The 18,320-nt window shown below is 41.3% G+C and overlaps 1 protein-coding gene across 1 annotated transcript in view; it reads right to left on the bottom strand.

The window, feature by feature from the left end:
- The window catches only part of PLD5 (phospholipase D family member 5), a 206,455-nt gene that overhangs the window by 124,679 nt on the left and 63,456 nt on the right, over positions 1-18,320 (bottom strand). The window contains exon 3 of the mRNA XM_081824494.1: positions 1,869-1,980. Within this exon, the coding sequence (XP_081680620.1) occupies positions 1,869-1,980 (112 nt within the window). The remainder of the gene's footprint in view (positions 1-1,868; positions 1,981-18,320) is intronic.

Here is an 18,320-nt window from a genome sequence, read left to right as displayed (position 1 = left end):
ATAAATAAAAATCTTAAAAAAAAGTTAAAAGAAGATTTTTATTTATTTGAGAGAGAGAGCACAAATGGGGGAGCTGCAGAGGGAGAGGGAGAAGCAGGCTCCCCACGGAGCAGGGAGCCCGATGCGGGGCTCGATCCCAGGACCCTGGGATCACGACCTGAGCCGAAGGCGGATGCTTAATGGCTGAGCCACCCAGGCACCCCTGTTCTGTTTTGATAAGAACTCCTATCACACATTACCAGAGCCTAAGTTGTAGTAATACATAATATTTACTGTGAAATTGATACACTTCCTTCTTTGTGAGAAGCAATGGCTATAATGAAACTTTAATTCATAGTTCACTCTAGAACCATAGGCAAGGACTTTACCCATAAATTCATTTGTAGTGAATGAATGTCTCGAGCACCCAATATTCACCAGCACCTGAAACACCCCTTAGTCCTGCACAGTTGTTTTTTTCTAATTGTTATAATTGAAGTATAGTTGTCATACAATATTTTATTAGTTTCAGGTGAAAGAAGAGGTTGGGTATGTGTGTGTATGTGGTGTGCGTATGTGTATATGTGGTGTGTATGTGTACGTAGTATGTGTGTTTGTATATGTGGGGTGTGTGTGTGTGTGCGCGTGTGTTAGTATGGAAGTAGACACCATGGGAAATTTATCAGCAAATACAGGCACCCAGAGTTAGCCAAAAGTAATCCATTCCTAAAAATCCAGCTAACAGATTTTCAGATAGTGGGAACCCAATCTCACATTTTCTAAATAGGAAAAGTAAGAATACACTTCTAATTTGCGTTAGTCCACTGAACTACGTATTTTCTAGCGTTTCAAAAATATTATCCTGTGCTCAGGTAGTAGAGTGAAGCTTTACAGGCCTAACAGTAGCTCCTAAGTTACCTTGATTTTCCCATGCAGGGAAAAACTAATACACCTGTGCCCGACCACACTTATGTCTGCTGTATATTTATGTCTTTCCATAGGCTTTATTGCTTCCAACTTTTCTTCTGCAGAAGGAAAGACTACTTGGGCTCACCCTTTGCTTCATAGCCCGGCACATTTTTCAGAAGGTGTTTTCACTTAATAATCTGGGGAAGATAAGAAGCAGCACTGTCCAGCATGTTTAAACAGCACACACGGGAGACGCAATGCTGCTTCCTGGGGCCAGAGCCTCGTCTTCTCCCGGGGACAGGGGGCAGCTCGAGCATTTTCACTGGCTCATGCCTGCCATTTCCGTTCAGAGGCTTACAGCTCCAATAGGAAAGGCAGGGCCAACATTTGATAAATCCATGAAAAGTATTTGGAAGGGACAGTTGCATTAGTGAAGACCCAGCAAACCAGCAAAGTGAAGAAAGTTATTTCCTAAGGATTCCCGGTCTCCATGGAATTTTGAGACAAACTGCAGAGTGGCCTATGAATGATGTTCTCTGTGGAATTAGCCCGGGTTTCGCAGACACCTACATCTGACTGTATTATTTTTAAAAAGATGGAGCATGAGGAGGATTTCCATTTGAAGGGCAAGAGAAAAACAGAAATCCAATGTTTGTTTGAATGAGAAATGGCTCTTTAATCATATCATTGCAGTGTTCAGAGAGGGAGAGGGAAAGATTCTTCTTTCTAGTTAATTATCATTTAATGGCCAGTAGATTATTTTGCATAAACTAATATGCAACACTATTTAAAATCTCCCAGTAGTATTAATTAGTTCTCTCGTTTAAAGACTTTAATCACGCTATTTTTCAAAGAAGAAATAAGAAGTGAACTTCGTGCAATGTGCTGACCATCAAGAAATCACACATTATTTTAAGCAGAATGAGAGATGTCCTCACAGACCCCCCAGGGCTAGAGTAGCGCAGTGACCTTGGCCTTACCCTTTGATCTCAAGGCTTCTAATACCTTTGAGTCTGCGGTCACATCACTCACTAGCTTGATTTCGATATTTTGCGAAGTCAGCTGGAGCAACTTTTCGAAAAGACGTTGACCCTAGAAAAAAATATTCAGAGACGAGGAAAGTCAGAAAACCTACAGTATGCTCTTTTAAAAAAAGTATAAATAAACTTATTAAAAATTAAAACTATTCATTCAAATTTTAAAAGGCAACCACTTCAGCAGTTGATATTCATGGAAACTTCTTTCAAGAGAGTTCTAGAACCGGAGTAGTAACACGAACGCAGATTACATTATGTTTTCTCGAGTGCTGTGCGATTCAACAATTATTGTAATCCCAAGTTCAATGCTACAGTGCAAATCTACCCTTCTCTTACTTTTCCATGAATTCTGACGTTATCTACACGTGAAGAGGAAGCAGAGAATATTATACAGTTGTGTTTGGGCCCAGAGAGACCTGGATTCCACCTGGTTTTCCAATTTACAAGTTGTGCCTCTTCTTCTCACTAATCTCCAGCTTCTTCCTCAGTAGAACATAGATAAAATTAGCATTTACTTTAAAAGGTTTTTTTGTGTGTGAGAATTAAAGGAATTAGTAGTAGGTAAGTATCCTTTCAGTGGAAGCTCTGATGGGGAAAGTCATGGCTACTTCTCAGGGATTTGCCTGAATTCACCTTCTGGTTTAAAACCCGTTTTACAGAAATCAACTAACACTCTGCCTAGCAATCTGTCATTCCTAGCACAAACCAAAAATGACTGGAATAAAAATACAAAATAAAACATAAAGGTTTCGCTTACGTAAGATTTTCACAAGCATTAAATTTTTATAGAAAATTTTAATCTCCGGGAGACTCTGCGTAGAGGTAGGTCCTTAGCAATTACACCGTCTCAGGCTAGTGGACCCCAACCCTATCCTGTTTATTTTCCCTTGTGTGTGTTCACAGACTCCCTCTCCTTATCATAAAAGGAATTGGTCTTCATTTATTGATTTTTCAGATCTTTGTTATTCAGCCACAAACTCAAATGCCTTCCGGCGTCAGACAGGCAATAAGGCTTTGGTCTTAATGGCCCCCAGGTGGCAAAGTCTTATCCTGCTTTGATAAGAATGGCCCATTAATAATGATGCGGTACAAAGGATGGCGGAGGGCATGGAGGATGTGGATGTAGCGCATGATTCCTGCACTTCAGCCTCAGAAAACAGAGGAGCCAAAGATTAAAGTCTAAGACTTTGGAAGGTAAGGACAGCGAGCCAGCATGGCAGTTCCTAGGGCCACATAGCAGGGGGGAGCGCCTGCATAATCCAGCCCTGCACAGACAAAGCTCTGTCATCCCTGGGTACCGGAGGGGAGGGTGGGAGTTGCACCCCAAGGCAGGCACCAAAGCTTCCTTTTCCTTTAACTAAGTGTGGAAATCAAGGGTGCCCAAAGTGGAGCTCAGGAGGTACTCTGCACCCAGAGCCTGGAGGCAGGCTCCCAGCAGAGCAGGTGCTCCGGGGAGGTGTGGAATGAGTGCAGCAGGCTGGTGTCCACTACTCATTTAAAAGAGATGGGGGAGGGGTAGGCAAGAAAGAGAGAAACACTCAGAGAGGCAGAGGACAGAAGAAAGAAAACAGCAGCTGCCTTGCAGATTGCAGGGTCTACGTGGATTTCAAGTTTCCGGCAGGAGAGGGGAGGGCCCTGGCAGCCAGGGGCCCCAACACAGGCCGAGAGGGACCTCCAGGTGGCGGGGCAGTGTTGTTCTCCTGCGGGGTTATCGCCAACACGACCTTCCTTGTCAGCTCTCGTACCCCACCGACTTGCGTACTATAATCTTGTCACACACCCTTGGAGGCTTGGTGATGTCTGCATGGCCCAGATTTCTGGAGCCCAGCCTCGTGGTCATTCCACAGTCATGCAAACTGTTCACTGTTTGTATTCTTCCCCTTCACACAGAGAAATAGCTTATGTGCTTTGTGTTTCGTGAGACCCCACCAGTAATGGGCCGGTATTTTTACACAAATGCATTTTTTTTTTCTCTCTCTGTTAATATATTTCGCACCAATGAAACATAAGAGATCTTCTAACTTATCTGTATTTCTGGCTCTGTGCCTTAAATCGATTCCCACTATGTTATTTTTATAAGATTTAAAATGAAGACCAGAACTCTCAAACATGGATGAAAATAGAAACTCCCAAATTCACAGATACTGGCAGACTGTCATTAAATAAAGCTTATTTTTCCTATTAGTATGTGCTGATGACTTACACCAAGGATTTTTAAAATTGTTATTATAGTGCTTACTGTAATGAACTTGGGCCTTGGGGGGAACTTCTCCCCTGTTTTCAGTATCTTACCTTCCTGTCTACACATTTTTGCTAAGACATTCGGAATGTAGTAACCAAGGTTTGAAACATCTACTCTATGCCGAGATCTGCAGTAAGGGCTAACTGCTTTCCGAGTTAAATACTCTCACTGTGTTTTCATAAAGGAATAAAAAGCCCCTTGGCTTTTAAACATCAGAAACTCTTGAACAACATGGGTTTGAACTGCATGGGTCTACTTATCTGCAGATTTTTTTCAATAAATTCGGTATAGTGCTGTAAATATGTTTTCTCATCCTTATGATTTTCTTAACATTTTTTTCTTAGCTTACTTTAATGTACATATAACATACAAAATATGTGTTAGTTGGCTATTTCTGTTATCAGTCAGGCCTCTGGTCAACAGGAGGCTCTTAGTATTAAGTTTTGGGGGAGTCGAAAGTTATATGCAGATTTTTGACTATGCAGCGGGTTGGCGCCCCATTAACCCCCGTGTTGCTCAAGGGTCAACTAATTTAAAAACTTGCCCTTCCTGGTGAGAAACATTAGGTAACATTTCAAACTTAAATAAATCATCTTGAAGACAGTCAGTGGCTGAGGCATGTTGAGCAATTTAAGCCAATTAAGCCCAGGCAGCCTGCCTAGGGGTTGGAGTATGAAGTATTGAGGGGAACTAGTTAACCACCTAATACTTCCCCTCCTTCACCTAAAAGGAAGAAGCCACTAATAATCTGAAAAAGTCAAATATCGATGTATTTAAGGGGCCCAACAAGAGAGAAGATGCTTGAACGCACTGGGCACTTGATGATACAGGCTACTCGAGAAGACAGAGCTAGAGCTAAAACACAATGTAAGTACTCAAGGACAGACAAGTATGGCTGGGACTGACGCTCTATGATTTTATAATTAAATTAGAAGAATAATTAAAGAATAGCATGGCCACTGTTGAGACCCAAATTAGTGGTCTGAAAATCTAACAGGAGAAATATTTCAAAGCACACACATGCACGCACACACACACGAAAACATAAGGCTGATAAGGGAAGAAAGGGTGATAGATAAATTGAGAATATATAACATGTGGCTAATAGATGTGTTGGAAGAAAACAAGAGGCAGAAAAAATAAGCTTTCAAGTAACAGAAGAGAAATCGTCCCACTTGAGGAAAGGCCCAAATCTACATGTTGAAAAGATAATTGAAGATGAAGGCAAATGTAATGTGGAAAGACATATTTAGGCACATTCTATGAAATCAATCCAACACCAAGGAGAAAGAGAAATTCTTACAAACTTCTGGCCAAAAACAAAACAAAAAGAGTTATCTCTCGAGCAAAATGGATCAGATGGGCATGGAGCCAGTGATCTGCAACACTAAGCCAGGACATGGTGGCCTCAGACTCTGGAAGAACAAACTCGAGCAAGGGAATGCTTTACCCAAAGATTTTACCTGCCAGGGTCAAAAAAGAGAAATATTTGCAGATGTATACACATTTAGAGACTATATTACCTACATGACCCATATGAGGAACATATTCGAGGAAAGACTCTAATCAAATAACACTACCCACCATTGAGGACAATGAAGGGGAGAAGAACAAGGGATGAGCAACAGGATATGGATATGTGTTTGATGTACCTGATAAAGAAGGATTCTTGAAATAGAACAGACACAAGGGAAGTTCTACTGCTCTACTGAGAATCTATTACGTGATTCTCAATGGGAGGCGCTATTACCCAAAAGGGGCTGAGTTGGTTTGTGTGTGTGTGTATAAGTTACTCTTTTTATAAATAAAACACATATATACATACAAGAAATATGCAATGTATCTATGGTATTAAAATCTCACGGGGTGGCAGGTTTAGGAAAAAAATGTCTAAAAAGTCTCCCTTAGTAAGGTGACAATTAAGAGAAGGTTGAGAAACACTGACCTACAGCCAACAGGATAAAGAATCTCAGTAAAAATGAGAACGAGTTGGGAGGGCTTAAAAGTGCTAGATGGGAAAGATAGGGCCGTATTCTGTTATGGCACAATTTATGAAGCAGTGACAGTTGCCAACTGGTATGTGCCAAACAACACAGCAGCTAAATATATAAAGCAAAACTAACAGTAATGAAATAAAACACTACCACAATATAATGTTTCAAAATAGGCCTCTCAGAAATGGGTAGATCTAATAAGGAATAAATGAGAATATATGAAAATTAAATAATAATTTCAATAAACCTGATTATGTGTATACATTTATACATATTTCTCATTCTATACGTCAAATCCCTCAAAACAACTGTTTGTCCTTAGAACATTATAAAAATCTGTCCTGTAATGGCCATTAAGAAAACCCAAGAAGACCAGTTGAAGGGAGATATTCTACCAGCTTCATTCTTTGCTCATAATCTAAGAAAATGAGAAACAGACCATTAACGTGTGACACATAAAACAAATCATATCTAGGGTGCCTGGGTGGCTCAGTTGGTTAAGCGACTGCCTTCAGCTCAGGTCATGATCCCGGAGTCCTGGGATCGAGTCCCACATTGGGCTCCCGACTCAGCGGGGAGCCTGCTTCTCCCTCTGACCCTATCCCCTCTCATGCTGTTTCTCTCTCTCTCTCTCAAATAAATAAATAAATAAATAAATAAATAAATCTTAAAAAACAAAAACAAAAAAAAAACAAAACCCAAATCATATCTACTTGAAAATTTAAAAACTCACTCTTAGATCATCTGTACATCACAGGAGAAAAGAAAAGTGAATTTCTGCATTCTCTAGAAAGCTATAAATAGTGGAGCACTTCATAGCAAAACCATGAAACGAAGCAATATCTGGTGTCAGAGAAATTTGTAAGTGGAAATGTCTTCAGTATTATAAAAAGCATAACATAAAATCACAGTAATCATATCCACAGGGTAGAGGCTCAGGAATGGATCAACAGATAAGGGAACTTAACAGAGAATCCAGAAATGGTGCACACACAATTATATCAATAACAAAGGTGCTATTTTAACCCAGTCTGAAAAAGATAAAGTGGTTTAATCTGGCACAAGTGAAAGGACCCCTATATTATACCATATAGAAAAATATGTTTTAAGCAGATTAAAAACATACCAATACTAGGGCACCTGGGTGGCTCAGTCAGTTAAGCGTCCAACTCTTGGTTTCAGCTCAGGTCATGATCTCGGGTCATGAGATCGAGCCCCACCTCAGGCTTCATGCTCAGTGGGGAGTCTATTTGGGATTCTCTCTCTCCCTCTCCCTCTGTCCCTCCCCCACCACCCTGCTCACTCAAACTCTCTCTCTAAAATGAATAAATAAATCTTTAAAAAAACAAAAAGAGGAGCACCTGGGTGGCTCAGTTGGTTAAGCATCTGCCTTCAGCTCAGGTCATGATCCCAGGGTCTTGAGACTTGGGATCAAGCCCCACATCAGGCTCCCTGCTCAGCAGGGAGTCTGCTCCTTCCTCTCCCTCTGCCCCTCCCCCTCCACTCATACTCTCTCTCGCTCTGCTCTGTCTCTCAAATAAATAAATAAAATCTTTAAAAAAACCCAAAAACAAAAGCAAAAACAACATACCAATACTTTCAAGAAAACCTGTGCAAATACAGGTATGTACAGTCATAGAGTAGGGAGAACTTTAACCCAGCTATAGGAGGCTAAATAATGGCCCCAAAATGTCAGGTCCTAATCTGGAGCCCGTAAATTTTACCTTATTTGGAAATAGGATCTTCACAGGTATGATTAAATTAAAGATCTGGAGATGAGATTATCCTGGATTATTTGAGAGGGCCCTAGATGCAATCAATGTACTTGTAGGAGAGGCACAGGGGATTGGACGCACCCAGGGGAGGCGGCCACGTGAAGACAGAGCAGAGCTACTTGAGGATGGCAGCCTTGAAGACTGGAGTGACACAGCAGCCAGTGACCCAAGGGGACACGGGCAGCCGCCACACCCTGGAAGGGGTGAGAAGTGTATGCCCCCAGTAGTGGTGGCTGCTGGAGCCTCCGCGGGGAGCACTGCTCTGTGATACCCAGGTCTCAGCCCAGGGAAACGGATTCCAGACTTCTAACCTCCGGACCTGGGAGAGAATAGATTTTTGCTGCTCTAAGCCACCTGTCTGTGGTACTTTGTGGCAGCGGCCACGAGACTAATACACAAGCTAGCTATGTAGAAGCAATAAAAGATACACAGTTACAAAAGATAAAAAAAAAAAATCCTATTGCAAAAGAGGCCACAAACTAGATGAAAAACAGTAAAATTCTGGAATAAATATTTGCCGTGCAGATGAGAAGGGGTTAGTAGATGTACTCTACCAAAATATATTAAAAGTTAATAAGAAAAGACCAAAAGCCCAATCAAGTCTGGGCAAAGTAGGGCTGGCGGACATGAAGAGATGCTTCATGTGTCAAGGGAAGCGCCACACAAAGCAACGCAGAGAGCTCTCTTTGTACTCAGGGGACTGGAAACAATTTATGAGTGGCAACCTTTACTCCTGTCAGCGATCACACCGCTGCCTTCCACTCAGGAATCGCACACCTAGAACGCATCCCAAAGTAACATAAGCACCAAAATGTGTGTGTGTGTGTGTGTGTGTGTGACTTTGTGTCTTAGGGATGCTATTATCCAGCCTGTGCATATACATATACACATACATGTACACACATGTCTGTATGCGCACAGAAAAAATTTAAATCGAACTTTCAAAGGACTGATTAAAGATATTAAGCAATTGATGATGCAGTCACGAGAAAACAAGGCTAGGATTTATTTTAAGCCATGATGTCCTTTTAAAGCAATATACTTGCCTTAATTTTATCTTTAATTTGTGATTTAAGAGACAAAACCACATATGCCTGGATCCCCTCTGGACTCAATTTCCTAGTTTACTTACTTAACCAATTAGTTCAATTATCTACAAGATTGATCTCTTACTTACTTATTTACTGAATTTGCTGAATTTTTTTTCCATTTAGAAAACAGTAAGTTTTTAAATTTTTTAAATTTTATTTACTTACTACACTTACTGAAATACATAAAGTTTGCCAGGGATATAAACAAAGACATATTACTTACTTGTATATTTGTCAGCATCAACTATTATTCTCAAATAAAAGGACACCCAGAACAGAGAGAAGGGTATTTTAAGCAATTTCATTCAACACATTTACTGGGTGCTTGCTAAGTGCCAGGGACCTTTGTAAGTGCTGGAGATAAGTAAGTAGTTAAATACAGCCCAGTGTGTCAGATGCCAGGGTGAAGGAGGTACAGGCCTGGGGACAATATAGCAGAGGCACTAATCACCCAGCCTAAGGCACACAGGGAAAGTCCCCCAAAGGAAGGGAGGAAAGAAAAAATGTTCCAAGCCTGAGAGCTAAGTAAGAGGTTCTTATAAGCCTGGATGGAATTTGGACCCTGTCTGGAAAGCTCTGTGGATCTCTGAAGGATTTTACATAAGGAAGATCATAACTGAATTTCTGTTTTTCTGTTCTAAAAGAAACTTCTGGGGCACCTGGGTGGCTCAGTCGGTTAAGTATCTGATTCTTGGTTTTGGCTCACGTCATGGTTTCAGGGTTGTGAGATTGAGCCCCACGTCAGGCTCCACACTGGGCGTGGAGCCTGCTTGAAGATGCTCTTCCTCTGCCCCTCCCCCAACTCGGGTGTGCTCTAAAATAAATAAATCATTAAAAAATTAAAAAAAAATTCTTACTACAAATTGGAGAAGGACTGGTACAGGTCAGGGCTGGAGGCTGATGAACAATCAGGTTGGCGTGTGGTCTGGTGGGACAGAGTAGTGTCAGTGGCGATCAGAAAAATGGAAAGATCTCAGGCATTTATGAGATAAGACAGGGATGAGCTCCATGGTGAGGCTTGGGCTCGAGGGAGACAGTAGAGCCAGTAAAGGTGGCCACCTCTGGACATGTCTGTGGAACATAGAATTCCTCATCCAAAGAGAGAAGATGGTGGCCTACACATACGTTCACAAGCATCCTGAGGGCAGGGATCAGTCACAGCTTTGGGAAATCAGGCAGTGCCACACATCCAGGAACTTAGCGGAGAACACCTGCCTTGTGGGCAATGAGCAACAAGGATCACCTGCCTGACACCAGCCAGAAGGATCTGCTATGCAGGCCTGCAGGCCGCCAGTCCATTCATTAATCCAGGTTCCATCCCATTAAGGGGCTTAATTATTCTGAACAGTTACTCATCAAGGCCTTGCCTAATGACGGTTACCACAATTATGCACCCCGTGGGGAGGAACACAGCCACCCCTGTCCAGGGCAGATAGATGAAGACAGATGAATGAGCTCATGCTGCCAATAAGAGGCCAGGAAATAGCAAGGAATTAATATCAGCAGCAGCATGTTTATAACAGAGACCTGGACAGCTGGATTCCTACAGTAGCTGGAAAGTAGCTTTGGGGTGGCTCCAGCGTCCCCTCCAGCTGCAAAGGGCAGGTGGACAACGTCACCTTGGCGGCATGGTCAGCCATGTCTGGAAGCATGTGGATGGCACAGCTCATCAGCATCCTCTGCTGCAGAAAAGGCAGATGTGATGGGCAAGGGAGGGCCACGACACATGCCAGACACTCCAGCTCTTTCACAATCACTTGTTCTGAGTGGGCGGCGGGCCCCACACTGCATGAAGGCAGAATTCCTTCAGGTCCTCACTCCTCATGACCCCAGCTCCCCCTGCACGTAACCACGAGGGTGCCCTACATGCTCCCTGAAAATCCCACAGTCTTAAGAAAGCAGCTTAACCTCCTTAGCCTTTTGCCCCCTCTTCTGAGAACTGATCCCAAGTTAATGAGCAAAAAGAAAATGTTTTGCACAAAAATACTTCCTGTAGCAGAATTTATTCAGAAAAAGAAAAATCAAAAATAGATAACATGTCCAATAGTAAAGAGTTGCATAAATTTAATCTACTACACTGGATATTATACGGCCAATTTAAAATAATGTTTAAAATGTTAAAATAATGTAAAGGTGCTTATGGTATAATATTAAGTTCAAAATTAAGATATAAATTTCTTTGTTTAATAAGAGCATATGTATGTAATTATGCATAAAATACCAAACTTAAAAAAAAGTTTTGTTGATGGTCACATGGATGATTGTGTTTTTCTTTTTTTTTTTTTAAAGATTTTATTTATTTATTTGAGAGAGAGAGAATGAGAGACAGAGAGCATGAGAGGGAGGAGGGTCAGAGGGAGAAGCAGACTCCCTGCCGAGCAGGGAGCCCGATGCGGGACTTGATCCTGGGACTCCAGGATCATGACCTGAGCCGAAGGCAGTCGCTTAACCAACTGAGCCACCCAGGTGCCCTGATTGTGTTTTTCTAATCATTTCTCTGTAGATTCCAAATTTTCTATAGTGAGAAGCTATTACTATTATAATGAGAAAAAAATCCAACTTATGCTTTTTCAAAGAAAGTTGCAAAAACATAAATCGGCCAAAGGGAAATAGGAAGTGCAGTGAGAAGGTCTAGAGAGAAAACAAGCATTTAGGTGAGCAAAACTAAGATAAGAATATTTCAAGAAAAATCATTATTTAATCCAAATAATTGGGAAGAATATCTTTGGGTTCATGATTTATTCATGCCTATATGATTGGATTTAGAAAGAATCAAAGAGGTTAAACTCTTGCTAATCATAGCGCTTATGAGTTTATATCAGAATGATGATTTCCCTTGGAAATATATTGGAAAGCAAGCAAGAGCCTAATTAGGATCGCTCAACAGATGGGGAAATAGAAGCCCGGTGAAACAGCAGGAATTTACCAAGAAAGAACAGCACTGAGGGAGAACCAGAAGCTACAGGAGCGAGAGAGCTCACTGAGCCACCAAGAGCCACGGACAGCCTTCCCAGCCTGCTCACTGCCAGTTCCTATTGTTGCTCTATCATTCTCATCATCCGTTTCTCCATCTCCTCCACTCAGAGTTCCTGGGTGGGTAGGGACCACTGCTTATTTGATTTTGCATCCTCAGCAAATGGCACAGTACCTTGCTAAATATTTTGCAACAAAGGCACACGCAACATCATTTCATGGCCACATTTCCATTGCAAGAATGCTAATTTGTAAGCTTCTGCTGAGTGTTGATCTTGTGGAACAGGGAAGAGATGCTATTTTGCAAGAAGGAGACCCCTTTCCATCAGGTTATGCTATTTTCATGCTGACACTGCACACCAGCAGCTTGACTGAAATAATATTTAGCCTAGAGATGTGAGGGCTGAAGAGGAATCCACCATTTCAAATCCCAAAGCAATCACTGGGCTCCCTTCTCTTCTGAGCCACATGCTAGACAATAAAGCTACAGCAATAAACGTGACACACACCCCAGAGTCCAGGAAGATGTGGAATATTCCAGTAGAAGTTGCCACCTTTTTATATCATCACTGAGAGAACAAGTGGGACAAACAGGGTTAAACTGAAACAGGGAAAATTGGGTCCACAAACCGGATGGGAAGGGACCAGTGTGGGTCTGCCGTGAAATCTACAAGAATCAAACACCTTATTAGACTGGGGTGGTTTTAAGCAGGGATACTCAATCCTGGCTGCTAAGTCATCTTTTTTAAAGGTATCAAAGCCTGACCCCTCTCCAGATACTTTAATTTAGGTGTTTGGGGGTGGCCTGGGCATCAGTATATTCTAGGAGCTCCCCTGGTGATTCTGACAGGTAGTCATGGTTGAAAACCACCCTCCTAAGAATGGAGGGTGAGAATCTACCTGAAAGTATGCACATTTCTCTTTTTTCTTCCTTCACCTAAACCCTGAAGAACAACCTAAATTAGTATCCTGAACCTCCTTTAAGGGAAGTTGAGAACTTGATGGACAGCTTAAAGTTACTCCTGCTCTCAGATTACATAGAAAGCAAGGGTCCACAAGTAAATTTGAAACTCGATGTCCTGCACCAGAAAAACAAAAATAAAAATGAAAACAGCAACTCTCTTTTATGAGCTCCATTATCTGTTGTTTTATAAACATTATCTAAATCCGATTTACAAAGCCATCAAGGAGACTGGCATTATTATACCCATTTTATAGATGAGTTAGCTGAGGATCAGATGGGTTATGACATTTGCCCAATGTGGCCACAACTACTAAACTACAGGTAACATCAGACACGTTTGGTGCCAAATCCTGTGATCCTCCCACTGGAGTCTGGGCCTCCTGAAGAATGCTGATTGTGTGCCTTTTCTACAAAACCAAACTCTGAGAACAGAAAATAAACAAAAAAAAATGAATTCTAAATTAAGCCAACTAACAGAGCATTAGTATGCATTCTCATTTTGTTTTCATTAATTTATACATATTTTATTTTTCCCTATATCCCTGTAAAAAAAAAACCCCAAAAAACAGGAAGTTGGCCATCATATAGTAGAAATGCATTCAAGCCCCCATATCCACATCAAATAAAGGAGGAAATGTGTGTTTTTCAGGTTGTAACAGAATATTCCATTTTCTCTGGCTGCCTCACACCAACCTACTAATTACAATGCACCAACCTCTTAATTGCAACTGGCTCAAAGAATTTCAATTACTTAAAGAATCCAATCTCCACCAACCATGCTCATCTCCTTTCAGGCAAAATGAAAAGCAGGAATGTTGTGATTTTTTCCTAGACTACAAAAAAATTCAGCAAAAAAAGAAATTCCAATTAAATATTATGATGAGGCTGCAAAATTATTGGGTACTTTTCTCAGACTTCTACATGAGAATGACACAGGCAAAAACAGGATTCTCCTGGTTCCAGAAATACTCCTGTTTTGCAAAGTGGACGCTGACTGTCTACATGATGAATGAATGAATGAAGTCTCCTTCAATACTTGGGGAGGGAATGGACCCACTTTGGAACAGAAGGGGTGGGAAAAAAAGGAAGAATGGAAAAGATGTGGGGAGCACAGAACCCTAGCTGACCCCTCCAGATAGCAGGTTTCCTAGGAGGGCTTGAATCATACGGTGATTCTAATAGAAAATGTTAATACCATTTATGAATCAGCCGTGAACATCTGTGTTCATAGCCATCTATGAAACAAGTGGGACAAGGAAGAGGTTTCTAAGTTAGGTAAATCAAAAGCCCTTGGTTGTTGGTTACCTACATCTGCAGTCAGGAAGAATATTGCTAGCAAGGAATGGGCAGGCTACAGGATGGACCAACTAAGTCACACTCTGATGCAAAAGCCTGGCCCAGACTGCAGAAAGTGTCCCATCAACATCAAGGTGAGAGCTCTCAATGTTGCCTGGGTGTAGGGGTCTTCAATTTAAAACCAAAACAAAGAGCAGAAAACCAACCAATTGACCAATCAACAAAAATCAGAAGTGGCTATAGGTTTGAGAAGACCACATGACTTCCTGTGGATTCAAGATTCAAGATATCAGTTGTCCAAGATATGTGTGTGTTCGGGCACACATGTGGGTGTACATGAGCAGAGGGGTGAAAGCAAGACTCTGTGAGGGTGTGTGTTTGTATAAGGATTTGTACTTAATAAATGAAATTCACAATTGTATATATAAAGATAATTTGCATAATCCTTCTTATCTACCCAGAGCTTCACATTTTTAGAAACTATTTCTCTTTTAATTTGATGTAACCATCCCAGTTTCCAGCAGAGCGTAAAGCATATAATAAGAACTCATTATTTGTTAGTAAAATAAAACTGATTTGAACTAGAGTTGCAGTGTGCACACAAATAACATTCGTGATTCTAACAAACACATAATAAAAAGACCAAACACTGCTATACTCTTCACATACATTAACTAGTATGATCTACACAACAACCTACAAGGTAGGCTCTGTGACCCTGGTGTTGCTGATGAGGAATTCGAGGCCTACAGAGTTCAGCTTCTCACTTGAGGTCACACAGCAGATAAGTAGATAAAAAGGAACCTGAACCCTTCCCTCCTCACTCACCTTTGCAGTCTGCCTACCACCTACTGTGTAGAGACAGGATCCTGGCTTGTACTCTCCCAAACTACCCTTGGCTCACCAAACTTCCATTTGTGTTACTCACTAGCGTGTTACTCATTGAGCGAATACCACTATGTTTTTAAAATCCTGATTTTTCAAAATTAATTGTGATGTACCATCAATTGGCAATCATGACTCAAGGTAGACAAGTAACTAATTGATTTCATATAAATGCATCTCAAAGATTCAGTTGCTGCAGCTCATTAATTATTTCATTTGGTTTCTGACAGCAAACTCACAGAGAACAGGGTTTTTTTTGTTGTTGTTGTTTTTTTTTTCCCCAATGAATCAGGTAGCTCTGAAATCATCAAATCACATTTCCTGGCTTTTCCTGAACAGTCTTGATTTCATAAATCCCCATCATCTTATCCCATAAATTAGCAATCACACTGTCCTAGAAATTTCAGTATTTCAGGGTCTAAACTCATCATCTGGATAGAAAGAAACAAAAATCCTTTGTTCGACCACATATTTTGATTACATTTTAAAATATGGTAACCAAGGAACCATAGAGCTCACTAGCCCTTGACATGGCTTTCACACAGAGGAAAGTCACTGACCAGTTTCTTTTCACACAGAAGGAAACAAACACAATACTAGTGCAAGGTGGAAAAGACAAGAGGAGTTTTTCAGGGTAGGAATTAAAACAGCAACCTCTTAGAACTACAGATTAAAAATGCATTTTAATGAACGTGTTTATACACACACGCACAAGTCCAACACTCATCATCCTGTGGATAATGACCATCACTCACTCTGATGAAATTGTTTCTCATCCAAAGAAGACACAGATGTCATGTGCCATGTTGATCTGTGTCTCTTTTCTGCTGAGCTGGGGCCTGCCTGCCACTCGCTGACCATTTCTCAGTGCATTTTGTTTACAGTTGTATAATAAGTAGATGGGCCGAATCTCAGTTATGGTTCCTGATTATCTATGTGTCACGTATGGTTTTCATGTAGGACTTTTCACACTCTCTTGGTTTAGAAGTAAATACCGTGTTTGACTCTTTTACTCCTCAAAATAAAACTCTTTCAAAAAATATATTCATAGAAAATAAACTGTGAACCTTGGCCAATTTTCATTATATTGGAACATCTTTAAAAAATTTTAAATTTGTTCATTTGGGTTATCAGGGCATGAATATTTTTCTTAACATTTTTTGTTTGTTTTTAGTGCAATAAGCCAATCAGTCAGTGACTACATCCCAATATTTGTAAGGTCTTGGTAAAAATAAAAGCATGCTCACAGGTCCAAAGATTGGTCCCCCAAATTCTGAAATGAATTTTTTTTTGCCAATATAGTTATATTTAGGACACTGCATTTTCTATTCTCAAGATAGTGCTTATAAAGTACAATGTTATTTCCTTTCCCTGCACACATATTCCATATTCACATATCAAGAATGCCCCATTATTTACTATAGCAGCTCAACTTTAAAACTGCCATGGGAATTTGCTACAAATTTGGATCCTTTAGTGTTTTGTGTGGAACAATGCTAAATATTGAATCCAGAGTCTTGAATATGCTATTGCATTTGAAAGATGAGATCAGGTAAAACTTAAATAGGCATTCAGCTAGTACCTTCTTTTTTTTAGGAATGGTAAAACTTAGTGGCCTGAAGAGAACAGAATCCAGGGTCCTTACATTGTACCTGAAGAGAAAAAGTTGGCAGTAAGGACCCGCTTTCGGGACACGGGTTCCTTGCCCTATTCCCGACCTCTGCACCATTACCCTCCACTGGTAGGATGGAGGGGAGGACAGAAGGGAACCAGCTTCTTTCAAAATAATCTTTAAAATCCAAGACATGTGGTACTTAGACAAGTTCTCCTGGGTCCCTTTGCAAATACTGCTCTAGAGGTGGAGGGCGGCATGAGGGAAGATGGGACATGGAGCCAATCAGGCACCAAGCACCATTTCTATTCCACAGACTTGCTCTCTCTTTACTTTTATGTATTTGTTTTTCTTTTAAGATTTTCCTATTCATCCTAGTGCAACAGATTCAACTCTGCTAGGATGTCAGCTCCATGAAGGAAGGGATCTTGAGTTTGTGCAATATTTGATGGCTTGCTTTCGTCATTTGGCCTTTGACAGGGTCAAATGTGATCAGGTAAGACACTCTGAAAGCATGAATTCTTTGCAAATGTTATTAATCTAAGAACTGCCCTTTCATTTATGCTTTTTATCTCAAGGCTGATGCTTGGGTTGACTCGCCAGCACACAAACCTGTTTGTAGACTCCTATTTCCTGGTGTGGCTTGTAAGTTCTAGAAGTCTGGTGCCCACATAAAATGCCAGCACTTCTGTGGGACAGAGGCAGGCCAGGCAGACATTCTAACTTGTATCACCTTGGTTTTTGTTGTTTTCTCACTTGTTTTTTTTAAAAACTGAAGTATAGTTGATATATTAGTTTCAGGTGATCACACAGTGATTTAACAATTCTACACATTATGCAGTGCTCACCATGATAAGTCTATTACCATCTGTCACCACACAATTATTACAATGTTATTGACTATATTCCCTATGCTGTATTTTATATCCCCATGACTTCTTGATTTTATAACTGCAAGTCTGTACCTCTTAGTCCCCTTCACCTATTTTGCCCATCCCCCCACCTTAAAGCCCATAGTCCAAACCTGGTGTTCGACCAGTGGAGACTGATTGCACAGGGTTTCTCAGCATCATCACTTGGCCACCAATAGACCAGACCAGAGGAAGAGGAGAACATTCACTACGATGCTGAGGGCAGAACCCTCCAAACAGTGCTGTGAGCCTCACTGGTCCCCATTCCACACAGGGTGTGGTACTCAGGGCCGAAAACAGGCAGGGATGGCTGGTCCCCAGATCACTCTCACAGTCTGCCTGAATCCACTTACTGTGCAAGCAGGTGAAGCCCGGTGCTCCTTCCTGTCTGTGCATGCAGAGCTCTCCTCAGGAAGACGCAGGAAATTACATCCAGCACTCTGCAGAAACTGACTGCTTTTAATCTACAAGGCTCCCTGTGCTGTGAGAGATCCGAGAGGCAGCAAAGAGGCGTCTCTTTGGCAGGAGCGCTATGACTCCCCCAGAAGACATCAGTTCTAACTGGGTGTCCTCCTAAAGGGGTGCTGTGTGAGTTCAATCACAGCCAGGTTATTGGCAGTAAATTGAAAGACTCCACTGTTGCCAGGAGGCT

The sequence above is a fragment of the Leptonychotes weddellii genome, chromosome 6 (genome assembly GCF_054177405.1).
Source record: "Leptonychotes weddellii isolate Sample4059 chromosome 6, ASM5417740v2, whole genome shotgun sequence".
Taxonomy (NCBI): Eukaryota; Metazoa; Chordata; class Mammalia; order Carnivora; family Phocidae; genus Leptonychotes; species Leptonychotes weddellii.
Note: the sequence above shows the minus strand (reverse complement) of the source record. Positions and strands in the feature narration are given on the sequence as shown.